The 25,585-nt window shown below is 37.4% G+C and overlaps 1 protein-coding gene across 2 annotated transcripts in view; it reads left to right on the top strand.

Annotated features, from left to right (window-relative positions):
- gpr158a (G protein-coupled receptor 158a) overlaps nt 1-13,429 on the top strand; it is a 128,137-nt gene extending 114,708 nt beyond the window's left edge. Inside the window, exons 9-12 of one of the 2 annotated variants that reach the window (XM_015354046.2) lie at nt 1,652-1,757; nt 2,039-2,185; nt 2,294-2,377; nt 2,882-13,429. In XM_015354046.2, coding sequence (XP_015209532.2) covers nt 1,652-1,757; nt 2,039-2,185; nt 2,294-2,377; nt 2,882-4,783 — 2,239 coding nt within the window. In that variant the 3' untranslated portion in view covers nt 4,784-13,429. The remainder of the gene's footprint in view (nt 1-1,651; nt 1,758-2,038; nt 2,186-2,293; nt 2,378-2,881) is intronic. The other variant, XM_006634128.3, reaches the window with a different exon arrangement.
- The last annotated feature ends 12,156 nt before the right edge of the window (nt 13,430-25,585 follow it).

Raw genomic sequence — 25,585 nt, 5'->3', positions numbered from 1 at the left:
GTACAGGCGTCTTCAATTGAATGTCACAATTAAAGTAAGACACTAAAATAATTAAAATAAGATATTGCCTTACAATATTAGTAACCATCTCTGTAAAATATCGGTATACAGGTTCAACAGAGCCCAGCTAACCGCAAACAAAAGCTTTGATGAACCTTGAAAGATATCTACGTTTTTTTTAAAACCCAGAAAGAAATAAGAATTTTATTATCCATCCAAACTTGGCTTGGATGCAACTATAACAAAATTAGAATAAGACTCTAATTCAAAATAATTTTGATTCCATTCATAATCCTTTTGAGACACTGTACGCTTCTTATTGTAATATGTAATGCATCTTTGTTTAATTAAAGTACTTATTTTTAAATTATTTCTTACTTTTTTCTGATTTTGGAAAATACAAATAACATATTTACATTATTAATACAATAAAATATGCTGTTCCTGAAAGATCTACACCATAGATACATTTAAAAAATAAATCAAATGGATTGGTCCGTAGACAGACATGAAGAGATGCTTTTCCTTAAGGAGATGTGCTATCACGTGCTATGTTTGATATCCTTTTTGAAATAAACTAAATAGAAAAATAATTTGAATGTACTGTACTTAGACAGATATATCATTCAAAAAGGAATAAAATAATATTGCATTACGTCTACAATTCTTGTCAACAAAACCTGGAGATTTTTAAAATTAGTTTTTCTAATTTAACATTTGTTAGCTTATACAAACTTTTAAGGGTACCTTAAAGTAATAAAGTAATGCATATTTTGTAAATGGCTCTCTGTAATATCAGTGAAATTAAATTATTATAAGTTTATAGTAACATACCAACTAATACATTCCTTTATATATTTTGCAGATATTGTTTTGTAGCCTTAAGGCTTTTTGTGGGGTTACTGTACATTCTTATAGTTATGATTGCAATTTTTTATTCCATATTAATTGGCGAGTGGCACAGTGGCTAACTGGCATTGCTGCCTTGCAGCACTGGGGCCCTGGGTTTGATTCCTGGGATGTGAGGTGTTGGTATGTTCTTGCTCTGTTTGCTGTTTCCTCAAACAGTCCAAAGACATACCTGGTAGGTTAGGTGGCTACTTGGAAAACGTGCGTCTGTATGTGCCCTGAGATGAATTGGCATTCCAGGCTGTATGCTGCCTTGTGCCCTTTGCTTGCTGGGATAGGCTCCGGCTCCGCCGTGACCCAAGACTGGATAAAGGGATTAGAAAATGGCTGGAATGATATTCAGTGGCATTTCTTATCGAATCATCACAGAGACACCAATTTCCTTACTTTGAAACAAGGATCATTTACATGTACAGGTAGCTCATGTTTTGCTAATTTTGTTTGCTTACATGATAAAAGCATATCTCGGATATTAAACTGAATAGAAAATTCCCTGAGTCAAGTACTATAAGTATCCCGCTTGGAAACGTATAGTCCCCTTCATGTTTTGTATTTTACAGTGGCGTATAATTCACAGATGTACTTGGGGTCGTGTTTGAGCTCTCTAATTGGCAATGTTTACTAACGCAACAACATTTCTTAAGACAGAATCTGCAGAATTATAGACAGGTTTAAACAGATGCTCTGGTGTTTTTCTGCTTTATAAACGAACCGGTTTGTGTGTTGTTATTCGTGTTGCCAGGTTCACTTTGGCTCCTAACCTTTACCCAGAGTGGATGCTCATGCTGTTCTTTGCGCATGCACACTTGACAGTAACCGTGACTCTCGGCCTTCTCCTTATTCCCAAGGTACTGTCACTTTAACACCTTTTTTTATCTGGGCTTTCACTGATATTCTGCTGCGCCCTAGACAGAAAGCTACACTGGATGAAATGAATAATAGAACCTATAAAAAACGTATTTACTGTCCTTAACCATTTTAGGCTGACTTTTACAAATGTCTTATCTTTTGATCTAGATACTTTACTTAATTAGAAAACTCAAGATTTATGTAAAAAGTAACTCTGAAGAGGGCAATGCTTTTGTACATTGTATTTCCCAGTACTAGTGTTACGGTTGGTATTTTACAGTTTCTTTTTGCGGGAACCAACCCAAGGGATGACATTGCTACAGAAGCATATGAAGATGAACTTGATTTAGGCAGGTCTGGCTCCTACTTGAATAGCAGCATCACATCTGCCTGGAGTGAGCACAGCTTGGATCCTGATGACATTCTGGTAAATCAATTCTTTGCTTTGTAACTCTCACGTTTGCTATGAAATTACATGACTGTTGGCCATCATATAAAAGACACTGAGCAATGCCAGTTTGGTTTTTTATTGCAGACGCCAGACGAAACGGGCCAGCTCAGTTCTAGTAATGGCTGTGGTGTAAGGTCATGCGACAGTCTTTGGGAAAAACGTACCAATGTGAGCAGAGGTTTTATTATTTGTTAGAGCTGAAGAAGTCTCTCATACCAAACCGGAATAGGACAACTCCGCTTTGGCAGTACCTGTTGATCAAAAACAGATAGACAGGACCTACTAATAAACTTTGCCAAAAGCAGCTGCCAAACTTTTGATGTGACTGTGTGTAACACTGTGTTACTTTTATGGAGAGCAAAAATCTCTTTGTGTACAGAGTCTGTTTTCAGCGCTAACAATAAAACACGATCCGTTTCATTATTCAAACTGTCATTGACAATAGTAGTTTTGTCTGTTATTTATGTCGAGAGCATGCTACAGTACCTTGTTAAAGCTGTCGCCATGCATGTTTGACTAGTTTACTGCATGTTCTATGTGCTATTGAAAGTGTGCCTTTTCAACAAAACTGGTTATACTGTATGTATTTGTTACTCTGCTCTCTTTCGAAACAATGAAGAGGAAAACGTCTTTTACAATTATTCCCTGCCTTTTGTGTTTCAAATCACACAGGAGGAACTGAAGAAACTGTACGCCCAGCTTGAGATCTACAAGAGGAAGAAGATGCTTGCTAATAACCCACATCTGCAGAAAAAACGAAGCTCTAAGAAAGGTTTGGGGCGCTCCATTATGAGGCGCATCACAGAAATTCCCGAGAGTGTGAGCAGGCAATGCAGTAAAGAGGACAAGGACCTTGTGGATCACACAAGCGCGAGGAACAGCATTTGCACCTTGAGGAAAAATCCTTTTGACCCTGGCCATGCCAGCTCCAAACCCAAGGAGGAGTCTTTAAAACACAAAATGTTCTCTATTAAAAAGTCCCACAGCAGCTACGACCATGTGAGGGATCAAAGTGAAGAGTCTAGCAGTTCCGCCACTGAAAAGATGGAAGTTTCCAATACCGAAAACTCCATTTTAGATGCCCTGATGAGCAAGAAGCTTGTGAAAAAGACCCCAGACAGGGCAGAAGCTGAATCTGCGGAATCTGTCCCTCTGGTATGTAAGTCTGCTAGTGCGCACAACTTGACTGCTGATAAAAAACCACTCCACCCCAGGACATCCATGCTACAGAAATCCCTCAGTGTTATTGCCAGTGCCAAGGAGAAAACCTTGGGTCTCACAGGCAAAACTCATAGCATTGAGTTAAGCAATAAACATCAAAAAAGCCAACATAAGGGAAAAGACTGGTGCAAGACACAATCAGGGGAGAGTGAGAAATCTGAGTGCATCCAGAAAAACATGGGTAATCAGTCTGAGGAGTACAAAAAGTCGGGCAAACCTGGAATCATGAAACACCAAGGGGGTGGCAGTCAGCCCTCTTTATGCTCTGATCCAGGAAAGATGGGATCAAAAGATCAGTGTGACATTTCTGAAATATGCCCTTGGGAAGTTCAAGATGTTCCTACTACTCCATCCGAAAATAAAGTCCAAAAACACGTGTCCATTGCACCTGTGGAGACCACCTCAGTTCACGGATCAAGCACCAAAGGAAAACTGCAGCACAAGCAGAAAACTGCAGACAATTTGCCTTCAAACAGCAGACATTCCGATGAGAAGAAAGTTGACAAGTCAGAAATATGCCCATGGGAGGTTGAAGAGTGTCAGGAAACGACAGAGGGGACAACACAAGCAAACATTCCGTCTCTATCACCTCATTTTACAAACGAGAAATCTAATAACAGCCAGAAGGCTGAGATTTGTCCTTGGGATTTTGAAGAGCTGCCATCCCAAGGGACGAACGCACAACCAACTGAGCCACACAAGATGAAACACGGAGGGCAGAATAAGAGTTCAGCACCCACCGATGTCAAAGTAAAGGGGTTGCTTTCAGACTCTTCGAAATCCAGCTGCAATGTACAACAACCTTTGTCCAGAGAAGTCTGCCCTTGGGACTACGATGCTCCAGAGTCCCCACATTCGGAAAAGGCTTCTAACGTAACTCCCCTTTCAAAAGCAAAGGATTCCCCTTCAAAGAAGAAAGGGTTATATTCCATAAAAATGAAAGAAGTTATAGGATTGGAAAGAGACAAGGAAAAGACAAAAGACAAGAATGCTGAAAAAGGTAAATCAAAAGGCAGAGAAAAGAGCAGTTCCAACAAAGCGGCAGAGAAACCTATTAACCGCTCAAAAATGGCAGAGGTCTGTGCCTGGGAAGTTGAAAGCAGTCAAAGTCAAGGTGCATCAATTGGAGATAAAAGGAAGGCCACAGTGAACAAACTGGGAGCAGAAAAGAGCAAGCAAGCTGAAATTTGCCCATGGGATTTTGAGGGTATGTCTGAAAGCAAGGAAGTAGACTTAAATACCTGTGCAAAAAAACAAGATGAATATTCAGAACAGGGTTCTGCTAGTAAAAACAGAATAGCAGAAGTTTGTCCATGGGACTTCGATGATCAAACTTCAGGGAAAAACGCATGACACTTGACATGATTGGACAACAGAATATTTCTTTTGCATTAAAAATGTTTCACAGTATGAACCCCTTCAACATCAACTTGATGCAACTGCAGGCGACTTCTAAGTACAGAATATGAGTCTTTCATATGTTGCCTTTCCCCCTGGTTTTCTTCCTTTTCCTTAGAATATTTATATTAAGCATTCCAGATTGCTACTGAGTATTTGCTGTATTCTTGAAGACACAATATTATGCAACAACATTTCCAGTCACTTTCACTGCAATTGTGGGAATGTTAATTCCCCACAAATAGTGTGTGTACACATGGCCACTGAAGCTATAACATTTTAAAATGCATTTGAAGTTGGGACTCTGTACTGTTATACACACAGTGTTCTTTGCAATTAACTACAATTAACTATAGAGCAAATAATGTAAAGAATCTCCAGAACTCCACTGTCCATTTGATCAAATTTCAGGTTTTGTATCCAACTTCTCCTTTTAGAGATTTCCTTAAAACACAGGCACACTTGAAGAAGGACATTAAGTGGGTACTGTACAGTACGTTTCCAGTAATTCTGCACTGACAGCGAATGGATTGTATTTGATCTACTGACAGACAACTAATTACAGTAAATATTTTGATTGCAGGGATCCCAAGTATCTAAACTACCGTAGCTAAGGGTAAGTAAGGGCAACGTGCTCTGAGTGCAGGTTAAGCTCTGTGATCTAACCATCATGAGTCTGAGTTAACTGTGACACAGATTTCCCAGGCAGAAGTGCACAGTTATCAGGGTGATGCTGAGCAGGGGGTTGCATTTAGTCAGCCTGGGCTCTCAGCCTTCGAGCCTGAGGTGCTGGCAGGCTTGCAGTCTCATCGGGAAGAGGTGTGCCACTTCTCCAGCTGACACCAGCACACCTCTCGAGACGTGTAAAGCTGGCAGCATTTTCAAAAGACAAATAACTCAACGAAAAGATGGATCAGAGGAGATTATCTGCCCTTGACAATCTCCTTTGTGAGTTGAGATGTAAAGATTGCAAAGAAAGCAACATATGTTTATTGCAAAGAAATCCCAAAAATGGTAAAAATATATTTGATTATTTTTAAGGATAAACAATAATGGTACAGTAATTAGTGATAATTAGGCACATACGAAAACACCTGAAAATGGCTTATGAAACTAAATACTCCCTAAAAATTATGTTCATTAATATGCGGTAATATATGAAGTACATAATGAAGTTGGTCTGCCCATCCTGTGTCTAGATGCTTGTGGCAGGTCATTGTGTATTCTATATGTATGTGATAATAAATACTGTGATGCAACAGGGGGTGGACCACTTTGAGCATGGAACGGGTGGTGACTATATCCCTGTGGCACCACAATACACTCATACATATACTGTATGCACAATCAAAGGTACTGTACATGCACAACACAGTAAAGCAATTCTGGGCAGTTCATGAATGGGGCAAGGTGTCTACCACTGAGAAATTAATATACACATCCATACTGTTTCCATATCTACTAAGCTGGAACATGCGGCTTCACCTTCAGCTCTTTAAGACGTGAATAAATAAAAACAGGACCCTATGTATATCCACCAACTCGGAAATAATTGTCATTCTATCTTATCATACTGATGTTAGAATCTGGTGGCACTTGTTTTCTTGAATTTTTTAGGGATCTAACTAAAATGTCTCTGGTTGAACTAATAAATCTCTTAAAGTACCTTTTATCATTCGGAAAACTAGCTGGACCTTCATGACCAGCTTATCTATTATAGAGCCTCTGCTCATTTATTCAGTTGATTTTTTTTCTTATTGAAATAAAACTGAATCATTATAAGTTTTTTATTGGTGTGAAAACAAATCATTTGTTTGAAAGCTTATTGATTCACTGGAAAAGACATACAAGGAAATACAATGGAGGATGTGTCTAGCTTTTGCTTTACAACACATTTGTCCTCTCCCATTTTGTGTTTTAACCATTCAGGAAAAATAAACTCCAAGATCAAATGTACGCTTGTTACAGTAAGGTCAGTGCACCAATTTTAACATCTGCTATGCTTAGTATTTTTGGTTTAGTCTGTCAATGACTGAGTACATATATTTACAGGTATTTTGGTATTCATTTTCTAAACAGAAGTTTGAAGTCCTTCTCATCCATTCTTCTTGCATTTTGAGATTTGTTTTTCTGGTTTTGGATAGAAGGTAGTTTAATGAAATGTTAATGAGCGATGATTCAGAAATGGTTAGCCCCAGAGATACCAGCAATCCCTCTGTTTCTTCATTCTGTTGTTTTACTCTTTCTGTTTCATTTGTGTTTGCTTTGCTCAATGTACCCATTGACTGGGACTCAATTATGCAGAAGTTTGACTTGTCATTTACCCTCTGAAGCAGACTGCTTTTCCTCATCAAGTGTAAATATGGAGAAGCAATGATCTTATTTACAGTACTTCCTTGCAGCTGTTGTATATCATTTACTCCCCCTGTATCCTCTTTCTGGCATTCTGCTTAAAATAAGTGGGCTGCTAGTTTTTCTTGTTACAAATTTCCACATGGCTCTCGCACTTCACTAATTTGTTTGTAACCTATTAATGGAAAGGTTAATATATTCTGCATTACAACGAACAGAAACTTCATGAATGTGATGAGCGTAGCATGTGCCAGTAAGACAATATCAATGTTAAATGTTTCTTTAGAACTTGAAAAATTACCTTTGGCATAAAGTCAATGGTTTATGTAAAATTTTCTTAGTAAGATTAACAGATGTCATCATAATTGTAAACACCAGCATGTATGTACAGTATATTTACAGTTGGGAGAAAAAAGTATATGTAAAGTAAAACATGCAATAAATGTTATTTAAAAATCCATTTATGGTATTGAAAGATGAATTAAAGAAGTGTATACTCAGATCTACACTAAATCAATATTATACCACATGCATAAAATGAAAAATAGCACGCAGAAACAATTGCATACTTTGACAAAGTGAGCACACCTATTTCAACGTTTTCTGTTAATCTTTTGCTTCGTTTATAGTTTTATTCTATTTTTTTAAACCATATGCTTAATTCTTCAACATATACAGTGCTGGAGTTCATTTTAGTTTTGCTCTCAATAGCCTTTAAGCAGCAACATTTGACTTTGGACTGAAGGCTGAGGACTAAGATCCTTAACTGCAGAAAGGATTATTTTCTTGCAAAATATCCTTTGTAAACTTTGCAGAAAATATTATGTTCCATCCAATAAATGTACACAATGCAATGGATGAAAGTGCACAATGTCTTGATATTTTGTAGCATTAATTCCCATAAGTATAATATAATTCTATAATAAGAAGGTAGAAAGTAACCGAAAAAATCATAGGGCACCTTCAATAATTCAGTGTAAAATATGAAAAGCTTCCTTTCATGTATATTGCTTTTAAGAAGAGGACCTGCCAAAAAACCAAGATTCAACCCTCTTAAAGTATCATTGAATATTTGTGGTCCACCTCTCTCAGGTCTCGCATTAAAATCTTTTGCCTTCATCTAAGGTTTTCGCCGGGCAGCTTGAAGCAGCTTCTCAGATTTTCAGAAACAGTACTTTTTTGGGAGGGCAGCACTGTGGCCTGACATTTAGTACTGTTGCCTCATGCCTTAGATCCCAAGACGTAATACTGTAAAACATTAAATTACAAGTATCTTGTGTGTTTTTTCACCTGCCCTCCTTACATCAGCATGGGTTTTCTGCAAAGTACCATGCTGAGTAGGCTTGATTGGCTACTCTAAATGCTCCTGTGAGGAGGGTTAATGTGTTCTTAGTCCTACCTTGAGCCTTATGATTGCCACCACCTGTACTGGGATAAAGGAGTTTCCAGATACAGGCTGGATACCGACTTTGTCTTCCACTCCTAGAGTCAGCTGCAGTAGTTTAAGTTTTACGGCGCTTTTCGATTACAATCTGCACAGAATAAACCAAGCCAATTTGCGATCTTTTTGGTAGTTGCTCCTTCTTCATTGAATCCCTGTGACTTTGAGTTACAGGTTTGTACTCTGGCACAAGCAACCACGTTTGTTACTTTTGGAGTGTAGAATTTCCAGTTTATTTTTCAGCGCTCGAGAATTAAACTGTACATTTATTCTACGCTCACCACCAAGTAATGGTTTTCGGTAAAGCCATTTTCAAATATGTCGAATGCCCTTCTGTCAAAGTATGAAATTAATTTTTGCACGTTGTTATTGACTGTATGAATACGATGTACTGTAATATTCTTGTTTCATTATAAATTTAAATGTCTTCTATTATATACTGTACTGTATGTTCAATAGAAAATGTAGCACTTAAAAGAAATCACTTCACTTTCTGTTAGTTTCAGTGGCCCACATATATTTGTTTGCTGCAGTGCACGTGACAGGTGTTTATTAAATCATGAGTATAACCTAAGACAAAGACACAGACCTTTGATCCCATGCACATTAAGTTTATTTTTCAAATTATCCCTTACAACATTAATTCACTTCTCTCATTGATGTCTTTGGAAGCCTGAACGTTTTCATTTTACACAAAATTTGGAGAAAGTTAGCACAACAGCTCAATTTTTGAGGTCTGTTCTAACAAAGCTTGAGGGTTTTGGGGACACGGTTGGCCAGTGCGTCAGGCCAGATTGCCTTTGAACTCGAAAACACACTGAGATAAGGCACATTTTGTAGCACAGTTTATCGAATATATTAAGCATAATGGTACACCTTCTTTCTCAAACTAAGCATTGTTGGGACACCTCTGTGTGTGCATTTATATTGTTAAACTGCTTTCAGTGCTATGACCAAATAATTGTTGTCCATTTTTCCTAAGGTCAGTACTACTATTCTTTTATTGTGCAGTTGTCACTGGGATTTAAAAAAAATGATATTTCAAATAATTAATATAATGACATTTTTATGCTTGCATTAGAACATATATATAAGGTTTATTTACTAAAATCAACTTTTAAAACTGTTATTTTTTTCCAACAATGTCATCTAACTTGGCATTTCATGGAAAAACCATGAAGGTGGAGAATCTTAAATATCAAGAGGTTAGGTAGGTCTTGGATCTGAAATATAATGCAATCTTAAAATGTCAATAGGAGTATTTATGTAATATATATACTGCATACCTTAACTGTAACTGTTATAGAAAATGAAATATGTGTACCCAGAGGCTAACACAGAACTTCTATCAGAATAAGAAAATATCAGTTGAATGTGTGTTGCAGCCTTGTAGGATAAAGAAAATAATGTATGTTAAATTGTTGAAATAAATGTACAGTATATATTACAGTATTTTTTTTGTACTGTAGAATAAATAGCATTAATATACAATAGTTTATGACAATAAATGAAGTGATACTCAACACATTATTTACCAACAAAACAGTGATCTACAGCCCTAGTCCTGGAGATTATGACATCAAGTCAGTGACTAAAGAGCATATTAATCCTAGCTAAGAACATGAAAGAAGCATTTTGCAAAAGTTATGGGTCCATTTGATCTGTCATGAACATTTACTGTAGCTGTTAAGCTAATTAAGTCAACAACTGGTTCAGTTAACGAATTTACCAGAACAGAGCTGTAGACTGCTGGTCCTATTTACGTCTCACATACCAGTGCAATGCCAATATAATAATTTGGTTTGCATTCCACTTGCAGATCAAATATACTGTAATTAATGAATTAAATCATTCTGGACTAAAAGCAGCATTCACAAGTGTGCCCAAAGGAAATGATGCAATAACTATCTGGGCTATGTAAATTGTTTTATTGTACTATCATGTTGTCCGAGTTATTCGATGTCTTTTAGAGATATAAAACTCATGGTTATGCCATATATTAACATAATGCTATGACATATTATAGTATATTTCGGTAGTAAGTATACTTCTCATGAGTATGTTCAACACTGTCGTGAAAAAACCTGCAAGGGGGTTTTATTTTTCAGTTTTGGGGTTATGTTTCAGACTTTCAGCTACAGTATGGCAAGAATTGTAGCATCTGTCCTCCAAAGAAAACAAAAAAGACAATCTGCTAAAAATGATTTAATAAAGAGGTTTTTGATACAGAGCCAATGTATTTCTAACTTAAGTTAAATTGAACTATCCGTTCAGACCTAACCACAAACACGATTGCTTTACTTTCTATTGGTGTGTTACTGTGTGTTTCAGAATAGCTATGCTGCTAATGGTAATTTATGGCATTCTTAAACATAATCATTCGATTTTCCCGTAGTTTTTTTCCGCAATAAAGCCTCAATAAAGAGGACCTGGAGATACAATTATACTTTCATATTTGAAAAAAAACAAACAAACTTCATGTACCTCCCCGAGCTTCTCCCGTCTAGCGAACTATGAAGTACTCGGAACAGAAGTTTTGACTTAACACCAATGAAAAAAAACACCCCCTCCGCCTGGTTCATTCCTTTACATTTCCTGTTGTCTTTAAACAAAAATACGACAATGACAAGGGCGGCAAATGGGGGGGAGTCGTTGGCAATACTGCCTCAGAGCTCTTGTCAGTGAGTGGCTTTGCCCTCAGTTCTGTGGTTTTGCTCCAAGTTTTTAAGACATCGGTTATCTCCGTGTCTAAACGGTCGCCGCGTGTTTCTGTGTGGGTGCCCAGCGGCGGACTGGGGGACCAACAGGCCGCACTCCTGTCTCGCACGCTGTGCTTCTGCAACTGGCCCTGTGTTGCAACCTTTACCAAGCAGCTTTTCTGATGACTGGGATGAATGCTGCCGGGGTCAAATAGTCGCTAATTCTAAATTGAGATTTTTTTTTCTTTACTCCATTGCTGTAATACTACCTCATGTATTGAAATAACTTTATAAAAATAATTTCTTTGTTATACTGGCCTTTCAATATGTTTTTTTTCTTAAGGGTTCATAGAGAAAGCACCCACATAAAAAATGCATTACGTCCAGATGTATTAGGATTGTGTAATAATGAACAAGATATGAACAATATATATGTTATTAATACCACTTAGATGAGGAAGACTTCACAAGAAATCTGAATTACTTGTGAAAAATAAATATGTTTTTGCTGTGATTACTCCCCTAAATCTGTTGATGCTACTGTATATTTCAGATGTCTTTAGGGCTTCCTTCAGCAGAATGGTATCTTTGGTTGTTGGGACGTTGTGCAATCATCCCAAAAGAGTGTCATGATGCTAAATGAGCAGTAGTATTTTCTTTAAACAGCCTGAATACCATATTCTGACCAAAAATCTTTTCTTTATGCTCAATCTTTTAAATCATAAGGAAGTGCTGAGTGTATCTGTCTTTTCTGCTGTTACTATGCCACTAAAGAGTAATTTTAGAAAGGCAATCTAATGGCCTCTATCCGGGTTTTCCAATCCTGATCCCGGCGAACCAATGTATCTGCAGGTTTTTATTCCAACCCTACTCTTTACCAACTTTGTTTTCCTCTTCGCGTGCTGCAGTTTTAAGAGACCTAGAAAACCCCCAAGCACACTGGCCCCCCGAGCGGAGGAATGGATAACCCTGGCCTACAGCATAGCAATTGTTTAACTGAAACTGAAAGACAGAAATTAATGCTTTTGATTAAATGGAATACCTTCATTGTGGTGCTGTGACACAATCCATGGCTCGGTGTGCAGCCTTATGCTCTAATACACATACAGTATGCACTCATGCACTGATCCACCGATGTACAGATATGCTATGTGGGGGAAAATGTATCAGAGTTGTGCTCATAACGAAAAAAAATTAAAGATGTTCCTGAAAATATAAACAAATCCCTTTTGATCACATGAATGGTAAACGTGCCTCATGATTTACTGAAGAAAATGAAGCATGGCCTTCAATACAAAATACCGTACGTTTACAGTGTAGCTGTTACTGCTGACACTGCAGGTCCTCCATACAATTTAAATGGGCTCTGTTGTATCTAGGAACCCACGTTATAGAGACACATACTGTACCTGAATTGTACAGGTATAATAGTCTTGTTAGGACAATGCATGACCATTTTAGATTAATGAGCCTTAGTTTTATTGGTTGTTGTTTCTCGGTCACTTTCTCGGAATCACTGTTTTTATTTAAAATGCACCTCTTAACGTTGGCATCTTTTAAGATTCGTATTCTACAGAAAACGTTTGTGAAATGATTACTGTAATGCATCAGCCATGATTTTTGTTTCTTAACAATATAGCAGTTTAGCTTAATAATTCCTGTTGTTCCAAGTAGTTGTTCCAATAATAACTTGTTCAACTCAAGTGTGCTGTTTAGATGCCTTGGAATTACTAATAGAATTTTAATATGGTGATTTTTTGTTTGAGGGTTTTGCTTTCTCAAGTTATTTTGTAAACTTAGTTTTAAAAAATCACCTCATGGGAAATAGCATTCATGCTGTAACTTTGTGATCATTGCTTCAGTGGCTTCTGCATGAAAACAATAATTAGTAGGACTGACATTCACTGCCCTTAAAATCTTTGATCTTTCGGACTGTTATGAACTGTATAGTGAGTGAAACTGTACCTAACCCACTGTATTATGTACATGTTATATTAATGCTCTATGAAAAACTATAGCATCCACATGAAAATATTTGTTAGATTTATATTGTGTTATATTGTGATAGCATGTAAATAAAATAACTCCTCTGCAATAAATATTTCTATAAAATTCAAGAATGTGGTCAGCTGGTTTCATTAAACAGGTCATAAGACCTGCACCAAAAGTTCAGTGATTTTGGAAATCATGTTATTGATGTCATTAGTTTTTTTCATTAGAACAAACAAAGAACAAATGATTCAGGTAAACTGAATATACAGTACCTTGAAACTATTAAAGGACTTTTATTTTTTTTTGCTCTAAAACTAGTTCTGCTTTCTCTTACATCAAATGACTGCTTACGTTATATCTTTCTTTTCTCTTGTCCATATGCACGTTGTCTTATATATTATTTGCAGCTTCGAACAATTAGTTTACAATTTACAATTAGTTTCAGAAAACAGGCTACAAATATCTTGTTGGCTCAAAAGCCCACAAAAGCCCTTGTCAATTCAATGGTGCTCTTTGGGTCAATAATTTTCTAGTACTCTACTACTGTTTATGTTTTCTATGCAAAAACAGTATTAACGATAATGAAGGTATACCCAAAGTCCTTAGCTCTTCCTTTGTTTTTCTCTGTGGAAATAAACGGACGAGAAGAGAGGGCCTCATCTTTAGCAAATAGAAGGATGTTCCTTTCTTTACATCGGAAATAGAGCAGCTAATAAATCAGATCTGTAAGGCCATTAAAGAAAATATGTTTGCTTTAAACAGTTTTATTTATGATTATATAGTATATATTATAAGAAAGGTTAAGAAAGAGAAGAGGCCATTCAGCCCATTCCCTGAAACACAGATCCAGCCTCTGTCCCAGACATTTAAAGTCACTGGCATACAGTATAAATATACCTGTAGTATTTAAAATTTTAAAAAATGGAGTTAAATTTCAGGAGGGATCAGGGCTGCTGGACTAATTAAACTCAGCTGCAACAAATCACAACTAATCTCAGGTTCCCATAACTACCACATGTCACCCTCTCCTCTTCCTCGCTCATTTTGCATCCCTCCTCCACCCCATCTCCACCTTTGCAGCTGCCCCTGGCTTGCCCTTTCACTGAACATGGGGGTCCCAGCACCTAGCCTTTGGAGGGTTGCACTCCCTCAAGGGTGTTAAGCCACATTTTCACAAAGTCACTAAACAATTCTACAGTACTTCCACACAGTCTTCGGTGCCCTAATTCCTCGTGAATCAATTATAGAGTGAACTAATCAGCACAATGGACAGGAGGTAGCTCCCAGACTGTTTTAACAGGTGAGCATATTTGCGTGGTGCAGGGAATGTGATGGTTCCAGAGCTGTTCCAGTTCTCCAGGGTCTCCTGGACCAGTTCGCTCCCTCTACACTGGTGTCCCTCAAGGCTCTGTACTAGATCCTCTGCTGTTTCCACCCATCCCCTGGGATCTTGCATCCATTCACACAGCTTTCATACCCCCTTCTATGCAGACGATGCTCAGAAATCCTCTTTTGCTCCGTCTGCTACCCTGTTCTCCTGGAATGAGGCCCACATGAGCTGCCACATCTGGACTGTCATACAGTATCCAAGAAAAAGATAGAAATTAGTCTTTATTCATGTTGTTAGACTGAATTTGAGTATACAACATGTTGTGTTAAGTGTTATAGTACTTTGCTGCACGATTCTTGCCTTTAAAGCCCTTATCATCAATCTTCCACTTGATTAATTGACTTAAATAATTAGTTATTTAACTAAATAATTAGTTATTTGCGTGTAAATATAACATTTTAAATCTGCACTGTTGCATTCAGCTAATTAATATAAACAAACTGCCAGCAGATCCTCACCTGCAAGTAATTAACAGAAATGTGCAGAAAATGCTGAAGAAAAATGGCATTCATAGTGGGATTAAACAGCCTCAGGTTGTCTTCAGCACAGTTTTGGATAAGTGCGTCCGTTCCCTCCAGTTTATTCTTGCCAACTTCTGAAGAGCACATTTTTTACCTGCACAGAGCCACCTGATTCTTTGCTGACAGCTTAAATTCTCCATTATTTTTGCATGCACTCTAACTTTACTGTTTTATATAAAAACTAGTTAATTGACATAATGAAACATGAAATTGCTCTATAAATAAGTTAAAGATTACCATTATTATTACAACGAATAATATTTTTAAATCCCTAAGCACGCAACTTCTTTATGGTGTGCGTGCTCTTTCCTGTGGTATTCCAAAGCCCAGCTGTCTCCCCCTCTCTAATATGATGTTCCCACTACATAAGATCATGGCCTGTTACAACGTCCCTGAAGCTCTCGCTAACTGGTCCCTGTAATTTTTCTAGATCTGAGTTGAGACAGCCTTTAGGAGGTCATGCCTCAAGCTCATAAACCTCGAGTTGAGGGGAATCAAGCAGTCCACTCTGTTCTCAGATCAAAATCTCCCTGCATGTCATTCATCCTATGAACCTGCACACTGTGCAGATGCCTCATACTCTTACTGTGCTGTGTCTCTTTTTGAGTATGTGCTTAATAGCTCATGTCGATGCAAACAAAATGGAATTTATAACAAAAGTTCAGGAGGAAGGTTAGATTCTAAATGCAGAATTCCACTCATCTACAGTACATGCTCACACACAAGACTCCCTTTATGCACTGTATCCACAGTTTCTTACTCCCCTCCTGACAACCCATCTCCACCCTTGCAGCACCTCCCCTAGCTCATTCCTTGTAATGGTGAGGTGGGTTTGGGCAGCCTTTTCTACACGGCCAAGGCGCCATTCCTCAGCTACAGTAGGTAGCCTCATGATGGTCTTATCGAACTACAGAAATGACTGTGTTGAATGTACGCTGAATTATTATTTGTCATATCAGACGCGATTTTCATCTGAAGTTTTACGTATGGGGTTTGTAGGAAGTAAGACTTTGAAATAAGAGTATGTGATGATCGTGGTAAGAAAAACTGTATTTGAGGGAGCAACTGAATTTGAATGATCCACATGTTGCCTTGTTAATGAATCTTGCGTCAGATCCGTCTTTCATGATTAACCTGAATGCCCACTGAAGGACATATTAGAAGCCTGCGAGCTTTGAGGACAATACATTGAAGTATGCAAGTAGCTGCCCTGGCTATAATTTGCAAACCAGCTGGAGCGCTGTCCCAGAGGTGTCTGACTGACTGATTGACTGCAGTGAGAAAGCTTCGTTCTCATTACAAGCGTAATCAGTCCATCAGTCGATCAGATGCTGCAGGCGGACACCTCCAGTTACACAAGTCTGAATCAACAGACCTGTCTCTTTCCCTCTCTAGAGGAATTTCAGACTGCTGCTTCAGTATTGTGTTCTTTAGACTAAATTTGCAACACATGCCTTTAATTTTGCTAGCAAGGTGATGACAGACTTGGATTTCCAGTTCTTTGGTTTGTATAAATGAAACCAACAAAGGAATGGCGTTACAGTTACATAGTAACTGTCAAAATATACTGCTTTAGGGCTGCTAATAGGTGGAAGTGGAGGAGAGTCACCATTACCTGTGAAGCTCTTTGAGTAAAGTGTCCAGAAAAACGCTATATAAGGAATTATCATTATTTGGCCACCCCAAGAGCAAATGCTTGACAACCCTTGTCTAACGACCACTTGCATGCCTGTTAATAACTTGGCGGCTCCAGACATCACTGTCCTTCTTCTAGTACCTCACCAGTAGCTGACGTACGTCTCTTATTATGGGAGAACCACATTAGCCGACACACTTATCTTGAGAACATGAGTCCTTGATCACGTGGCAGGCAGACCAAGACAATTGGAGCTCTCATTCTGCTGCAGCCTTTGTCCCTCAGAACAGCTCTTGACGTTCTGCTGTTGAGGACATGGCGGGAATCCTAATAGGCCCTCACGATAACTAAAATACATTCCCCTGCAAGGGGCTGTGAATGACACCTGCCGCCCCCGTCACCTGACTAATGGGTCAAAACAATTGGTTGGGTTACATTTTAAACCAGGAAGTTGAAGGCAGTCAAGGTATTAGTTGGTATCTGCTACTGTCTATGAGGAAGAGAGCAAATACTGTACACTTCCATGTTCCTGCATCAGAACACAGAGGGAGACAAGGAAGGAGGGTGGCCATCTTGCTGCCCTACTGTGGGACTACAGTATGGAATCTGTGAAATATCTGAGTATTATTGTGAAGTTTGAGATTTGGAGAAAAGTGTTTCTGGGATTTTTTTTTAGCTGGTAACTAGCTTAGATGCCCTGTTGTTTATAGAGGAGAAGCATAGATACTGTACCAGCTCAAAGGAAAGATTAGGCTTTGCTTTTAAAATATTAAGGTCAGGTACCAAGATGAGCCACAGCAGTATTCGTGCAAAGTCATATGGACAGACGAGATCAAAATAAAACCTTATCAAAGAGTCGGAAAGACAAAAGCATGGGGAAATAAGAACTGCAAGTGATGCTAAATACACTAGCTAATCTGTAAAGCATGGTGGAGGTAGTGTCATGGCTTGGGTATGCATAACTGCCTTTGGAACTGGATCGTTATTTTCCGATGATGTAGCTCACAATGTCAGCCGCAGTATGAATTCTGAACTGTCCACAAACATCTTGTTTGCCCATGTCCAAAAAATATCTCCAAACTCATTGGGTGGCAATTTTGCCTGCAGCAAGACAAAAACACTCCAGATACTGCAGGACTTCAAGAAGAAGTGAAAACCTTTGAGCTGGCCAAGTCCATCTCCTGATCTGAATCCTGTTGAGTCTCGTGATGTTGGTGGGGCACAGATGTGGAAAAGGCATTGCAATGTAAGGGGTATGCATAAAAATACTAATTTCCCACCAGGTTAATTTGCTGACCTGAAATTGGGGGGTACATTTTGTTTTACCATGGTTTAGCACATACGCACAAAATATTCAGAAAGTAAAGCTGACCTTCTGTTCTTTTGCCTCGTGTCTATCTTTTGATCTGAAGTACACAGCAAAAATGAGAAATATTCAATATTCATAGTCCCAATAGTAATGCTTTTCAATGTATAAAGATACTTTGTACTTGTACATATACTGTATAAGGTCCCATCCACGAAGCATTGACTGGTAAAATAACTTAAAAATTGTGTTATTGTAACGAACAGTTCTTTCCGGACCCTATGCGGACGACACAATCCGAAGAAGTGGGGAAACACTAGGGAAACGTCATGCAGGAATACCGGGCTGAAAACGGGGGGCGTGTCCAAAGTGCGCTGGTGCACGGGGGAGGTGTGGCCGAGGCAAACAATCCAAAAGCAATCCATAGAGGGAATCCAAAAACGCAAGAAAGTCCATAGCCAGGTGATCCATCCGAACAGGAACAGGAAGAGGAACAGGAAGAGGAAGTTAAAACCTTAACGGGACCAGGCGCTTCCAGGTCCCGGACTCCCACGGTGCGGAAACCAGATGCAGAGCCAGGATGAACGTCAGCGCCTGGCTTTTAAGGTGGGCTGGGAAAAGGGGTCAGGTGCACAGAATTAAGTCTGAAGTGAAAGGGCTAGAGCACTCTTAAGGAGGAGGGACTATAATCGTGACAGTTATACTGTACATCAACACACAAAATGCGTTATTTGGAAACTTTTGTCCTCATTTATCCATACAAACCATAGTGTCTTAAATATAATACTGTAGGAGGATCCAAGAAATAAAGATGTCGCAGAAAGACCTTCTGAGATCTATTTTTTGCTGAAGAATGTTTCTTGAAAGCCTTTCTGTAAGAGCTGGAATATATTCAGTAGCTTTAATTTCTCCTGGTTTTGTCCTGTTTCATATTCTTAGACATGCTGTAGATTACACTGTATTTACAATTTGAGTTGTGTCTGTGTTTTCCAAATAATGGTTGCTTCACTCACACACTAACCCAATCATGGGATTAAACATCTATTACAGTTTAGGTTTTTTTCTTATACAAGCTTATTTTCTTAATTACATTTTTCACATTATCAAAAAAGAAAGACTGACTGGTAACTCTGTATTGTGCCAGTTTTTGATCTATGACTGCTATTTGCTGTTATGCTTGGGAATTATGATTAGATATAATGTAACCTAAAAGCATTGGCAGGGTAAACAAAGCCTTTTAACATTGATTTTTATTTTAAAAGCAATCTGCCAGCCTATTTTTATGAATGCGGATCAATAACATATTACTGCTTCTAAAACTGACTTCTAAAAATAAGTCCTTTTTTTGTGTTAAGAAACTGCAGATAATGAAGAATTATTTGTAAATGAAAAAAATCCTACTCTTAATCTTTTCGTTTTAGGACAAAAAAAAGTTGCATTCAATAAAAAAACATTTAAATTAATAACTTTGTTATTATTTTGTGATGAGCATTGCCACTGTATGCAAAATTATAACACTCAAATTGTAGTGTATGCAAAATTATAACATTCATTAGAATAATAATAGTCTGACTTTCTTAATATGATGTTTTGACTTGCTGTAGTCAGATGTTTTCTCTGTATTTGTTTTAAACTCATCTTTTTACTTCTGCTGTACCACTTAAACCTAATGGTGCCAATAATCATTTCACTGTCATTGACTCCTATGCTCCTTTTATCCCCATAGTTACACACTTTATTGCCTTGCTGGTACTGTATAAAGAGACACTGCAAAGAATGAAGGTGAAGAGAGGAATACTGGGACAATGCTGCAGGACATTGTGAGTGAGTGTTAATTTCATCACTGGAAAATAATACAGGGTTAGTTGTAATATAACTCTTGAGACTGCTTGAGCTTTATAATGGTCTTGTAATCTTGCTTCTGGTAGGACACCAAACTTGAAGTCGTTCTGTTACACTGATTTTAAATCTGTAATCCCATTATACTGATATTTGGTATTCTGTCTATACTGTATGCTGTACATATCTTGGTTGTGCTTTCTAGGTTACTTCAGGAAATGAATGAAAAGACATTTGTATTAAGGGAGAAAAGAGCCTTCCTCTTTGCTCTGCAGTTTGAATTGAATATTGTTTTAAATACAGTATAATTTTAAACTGGTTTTCAGATTTGGGCAAAAGGTTGAAATGCTACCTTGTTTCTACAATAAAATTGCTACAGTATATCCCCACTTACAGCAAACATGAGTTTGCAGACCATTTCTGTAACTGTACTGTTGAGTATTTCTGTGCTTTCAGTCAAATCCATACTGTTTGCAATATTCTCTTTCTCTGAAGAGAACCTCATTCAAAAAAATGCTGTTTACGTTTACAGACAAGAAACTAAGAAACCCTGTACTGTATATAAACTTTAAAACCTATGGTATCTTCTTTCTCATTAAAGTAGTACATTTGGTCTCACCATGTTTCTAGGGTCATAAGATGAACAAGTCTGTCTCCTGGAAGCGGTTTTAAATTATGTTCTTAACTGACATTCAGGAGGGAGGACGAAGTAATTCGTCTGAGCTGTTTCAAATCATAATTATTCTGTGTCATATCTCAGAATTATACAGTATGACATACACAAACCCAAATCCATTTCACATTTTGCCTCTCACAACCCCTCCTCCTTCCTGTCTTCACCTGTACAGCTCCCTCCTGGCGACTCCTCACTGATCACAGGGTATAGCCTGCTCATCCAATAGCCTCAAGCTGGCCCTCAAGCAGGTGGCCTAGAACAAATCACACTCTTCCTACTATAAGTACTCAACAAACACCTGCAGAACCATGTACGTCTTGCTTCTTATTTCTTGTGAACTGTAAAATGTGGTTTTTCTGTATCTCTGGCTTATGTGCCTATGAAACCTGTCCAAATGATTCTACCATCATCGTGTTATCACACATCAGCACTCTGACATGTTCTGCTCACACTCAAGTTATATTCTGTTGTCTCTCCATAACTCTCCCCCATTTCTTTTTGATCAGGTATAATGTCTGTTTTACAGTATGTACACTTGTTTCCCTACACAAACATTTTTTTAGCTGCTGGTCTCATATCACACTTTTATTACAATTACAACTACAGTAGATGCAAAAAATGTCTTGATTGTGAAAAAAAATAATAGCCATACTATCAGATGTTCACAATTTTCACTACGCCTTCACTATTTGTAACCAATTGTGACTACTCAGAATATTGTGATTCAGATCTACAGTGCATTATGCAAAACATTGATTTTTCTAACAGATATTTGTCAAAGAAGAGCATTCCTTGTGAAGGATAATTAATAAAAGAAATATAAATATTTTATTAACACTCCTACAGTACTTCTACTGGCTGTCCTGGATTTCTACTATACTCTTTTGTATCCATTAATTTCAATTCGGTATTTACTCTTTACAGGTGTATGGTATTAGTGTAATTCGTATCTATTAGGATTTTAGTAAAATTCCAGGTAGTCCTGTGATCTCTACTGAGAATACTGTATATTATATACTACAGAAATATGGGGGCACTTTTGTTTGGCTTATTTTTTAACAACATTTTCAACACATAAAAGTTCAAAACACAGTAACAGGACAGATACAGAGTAGTTAAGTTCTCTTTAAAGAGTCTTTACAATATGCCAAAGACAAATCTGTAAGGTTGTTTTAATTTAGAGCGTTGTTGTAGATGTTAGAGTAGTTACTGTGCTGTAGTAATCTTTATACTGAGGAACTTATTACTCTTCTGACCTATACAGTAGGTCATAAGGTCATAATGGAGGATCCGTTATGAACGACTCTGTCGAAGTTCACTAAGTCTTGATTTTCTGTCATGAGTCTTCATATTCTTTAGCATTTGCCCTTGATACTCCTTCTCCTCCTGTTTCTCCTGTTTCTCTTGCAACACTGGGCAGCGTGCAGGCTGTTGATTAGCTCAGTGTGTTTTCTGCTTTAGATAATTAGTCCTCTGGAGGACCACTTAAAGGCAGCTGGGTCCACCTGGCAAATGCTTTGTGCATTTTAAGTTAACATTTCACTTAAATTTGGATCAACATCAGTCAGGATGCTGTACAGTATGTAATTTAGTAATAACGGCTCTTCATTGAATACCTCTTAAAAAGAATATAACTATAATCCTATGATAAGAGTTTGTATACAAAAATACAGCCATGGGTCTAGAGAGTATTAATCTGAAAATGATATTGATAGTTAAACCCTTTTTTCCATTCAAATGTAAGTGTAATGACATGCAATCATTTAGTCTTGTTAGTGTATTATAAACAAAAATCAATTTTTGTTAAATTCACATTCTGAGCAATTTTTGTAAGATGTTAATGTGGACTTGGTTAAAAATATTGAGCAAAAATAGAAAAAAGGAACCAAAATAATAGTGACATTAGTATTAGTATTAGTATTACTAGTTAGTATTACTAATTAGTATTACTACTAATAATTTTATTTGAGGCTCCCGAGCATTATGAAGTAGATACTGTAACTGTTCAGTAATCCAGTGGACATTTGTCCTCAGTTTTCTTAAGTTTTTATTTTAGCCTCAGCTATACTAATGACTTTTTTTGTGCTGCTTTCTGCAAAGTTCTATGTACTCCAATCGTCAGAGAAGATATTAGATGGATATGAGTCACAATATATTAATGTATACAATTAGACTTTTTACAATGTTTGTCCAAGTTCCAAACACTTTACTGAAAGCAGTGCAGATGATTGTATTTTACCTCCATACCACATTGTGCATTTCACTCGTGTTCTTTGATTTGTATCACAAAGGCATTCAAGGAGTGCCTTAATAAATGTTCTTCGTTTTTGCTCCGGTGTAGCAAATTGGTTCGCCACCCAGACATCTAAAGTTAATAAGGAGGGTAATTGCTTAGCTGAGTTGAAGCTGAAGAAAATATGTCATGACAGCATTGATTTAGGTAGCACATGAGAGTTCACACCACACTAAAATTTCTAAGCTCTGAAGAACTTTACCTTCAGTTTAAAAGCACTTTGATGGCATCAAGACTCCCAGGAAGCTACAGTGTGCTACACTTTAATTATAGATAATGTCATCTACGAATGCGAAGACTAATGTGTGGTGTAATTTTAGGATACCTAGGATATCCCCTGACTAAACATACAATGCTTACTAGATATTAGAAGGAGGAATCTGGCAGCTCAATAAGTGATCACTTTTGGTCGTTTTCATCTTTATGAGATCTGTTTTAATAGTTCACATGATCTCTTTTGGAATATTCTATTTATTCCAAATTCACATAGAAAATGTATGCCATTTAGTAACACTAGTTATTTCTTTGGATTTTTTGTGGGGATATTTCCTGCTTTTATTATTTGACAATGAAAGAAACATACTGTATATTTGTCAAGTTTAATGTGTCACATGAGACATGTGAAATGGGCCATTTATTTGCTTAGTCTCTGCTGACATCTGAATTGTTCTTGTGTATTTTATATGTGTATTAATCACTGCATGTTAAAAATAAAGAAATAACGGGTACGACAACTAGTTAAGTAAATGAACAGTTTTATCATATTATGTTTTATATATTATTATAGATATTATAGATACATATAGTATATACTGTGCAGTATATGATATAGAATATACAGTATATATAATAAACATACAATAATAATTGTTCATTGTCCAAAAATGTATCTCCAAAGCGTGACAATGCTTGTGTGAGATTGTCAAATGTAAAGGTGGGTGAAGTACTGTACCTCCTCAGGTACAGTAAAAAGTTATGTCATCATAATCAGAATCACTTTTATTCACCAGTACGTGTCAGGTACAGGAATTTGCCTTGGCAGATTTGGAACTCTGCTCAACACAAGAATCACACAGGTCATCATAAGAGTTCAATGATGTGACAGCACCTCCAGCAGATGAGTCAAAGCTAATGAATGTGCTGCTTTTCCAGACAAGTGATATGCAGGTGCTTAGGACATACAGCACCTGTACAGTACATTTGAATGTACTGTACAGGTACAATTACTGTAAGATGAACCAGTGAGCTAATTGGAGTGATGATCCCAGGGCACAGAGAAGAGGGCTGGGCAACACAGGAGTTTCAAAGGAAAACGTATCAAAAGGGAATTGTGTCTGTGTAAATAAATAAATCTAACATTGTCAGGGGTGTTAAAGCTAAATGTCAGTGTCTTTGATGAATAGTCACGCTTCTGAGTGAGACTGAACTGGAACACTTGGAATAGGTTAAATGACTTTAGCATCTGTGCAGGGTCTGATTTGAAAGGAAAATACACACTTTATCAAGTAACATTAATTTTAAATCAAATTCAAAGTGTATACTGTATGCATATATATTTTTAAATATAAATGAATGCAATTCCCTATATTTTATGACATATCCTTAAATATGCGTGTTCTTTTTTTAACAGTTTGGCTTTTTAATTACATTATGACAGTTATGGATTTTACCTAATTCCCAGGAGAATCTAAATGATTCTGTAAACACCTATACCACCACTATAAATTTATCTGGGGATTTATCACTCACAATTTGATTGTTCTTGTCTTTGCATGTCCCTTTGCTATTTCTCCCTCTGTGGAATACATTTCTGGCACAATCTGGCACAAGGATGAAGTTACGTATTCCTTTTTTCTCTGTGGGGACACAGAGAGCAAACTTCTCAGACTTCAAAAGATTTGGAAGGATGATTTTCTAAGTTTTGACGACAGGGAAAATCAGCCCCATTGTGTTGGAAATAAGTTTAATGTTTCATTTGGATTTTGTTACGATCAACCCTATAGTTACAACTTGGAAGATCAAGAAAATTGTTCATTGTAAACGATTGTGTCTGTTTCAGTCAAAACAAATCAGAAGGCAAGTGCAAGAAGCAAGTTGCAGAGATGTATGGATGATCTTACAAAAACAATAACTGTTTCATAGTTCGCTCACAGGCTCATAGACTCAAAAAGAAGTCTAACCGCAGGATCAGAACAAAAGCACAAAGGGCAGCTCATTAACATTGGTGGTAAATGAACAATACTGGAACCATATCAGGACTTTCTAATAGCTATCCATCTGATTATCTCTTTTGTTCATTCAGCTGCAGTGAGGAATATTTATCAGATTATTTTAAATAACAACTGAGCTTTCTTACAGTAAAATGAGATTTAAAAAAAGTTCTATAGAGGAAAACATAAGAATTGAAGGTGCCAAATTGCTAATTATTGTTTTACAGTGAAAAGCCCTCATTGAGATTATGTAGTAAGATGTAAATACATTTATTCAATCTTCAAAGTGCACTGCTTTATTTGCATCACACTGATACATTCACTCAGAGGCAGGGACATTCTAATTAAAGTTGAAGCTCATTCTGCTGTGGTTGTAGAGTAAGTAGCCGATTGAAGTCCACA

This window comes from Lepisosteus oculatus, chromosome 6 (assembly GCF_040954835.1).
Source record: "Lepisosteus oculatus isolate fLepOcu1 chromosome 6, fLepOcu1.hap2, whole genome shotgun sequence".
In the NCBI taxonomy this organism is placed as follows: domain Eukaryota; kingdom Metazoa; phylum Chordata; class Actinopteri; order Semionotiformes; family Lepisosteidae; genus Lepisosteus; species Lepisosteus oculatus.
This window is presented reverse-complemented; position numbering and strand designations above follow the sequence as displayed.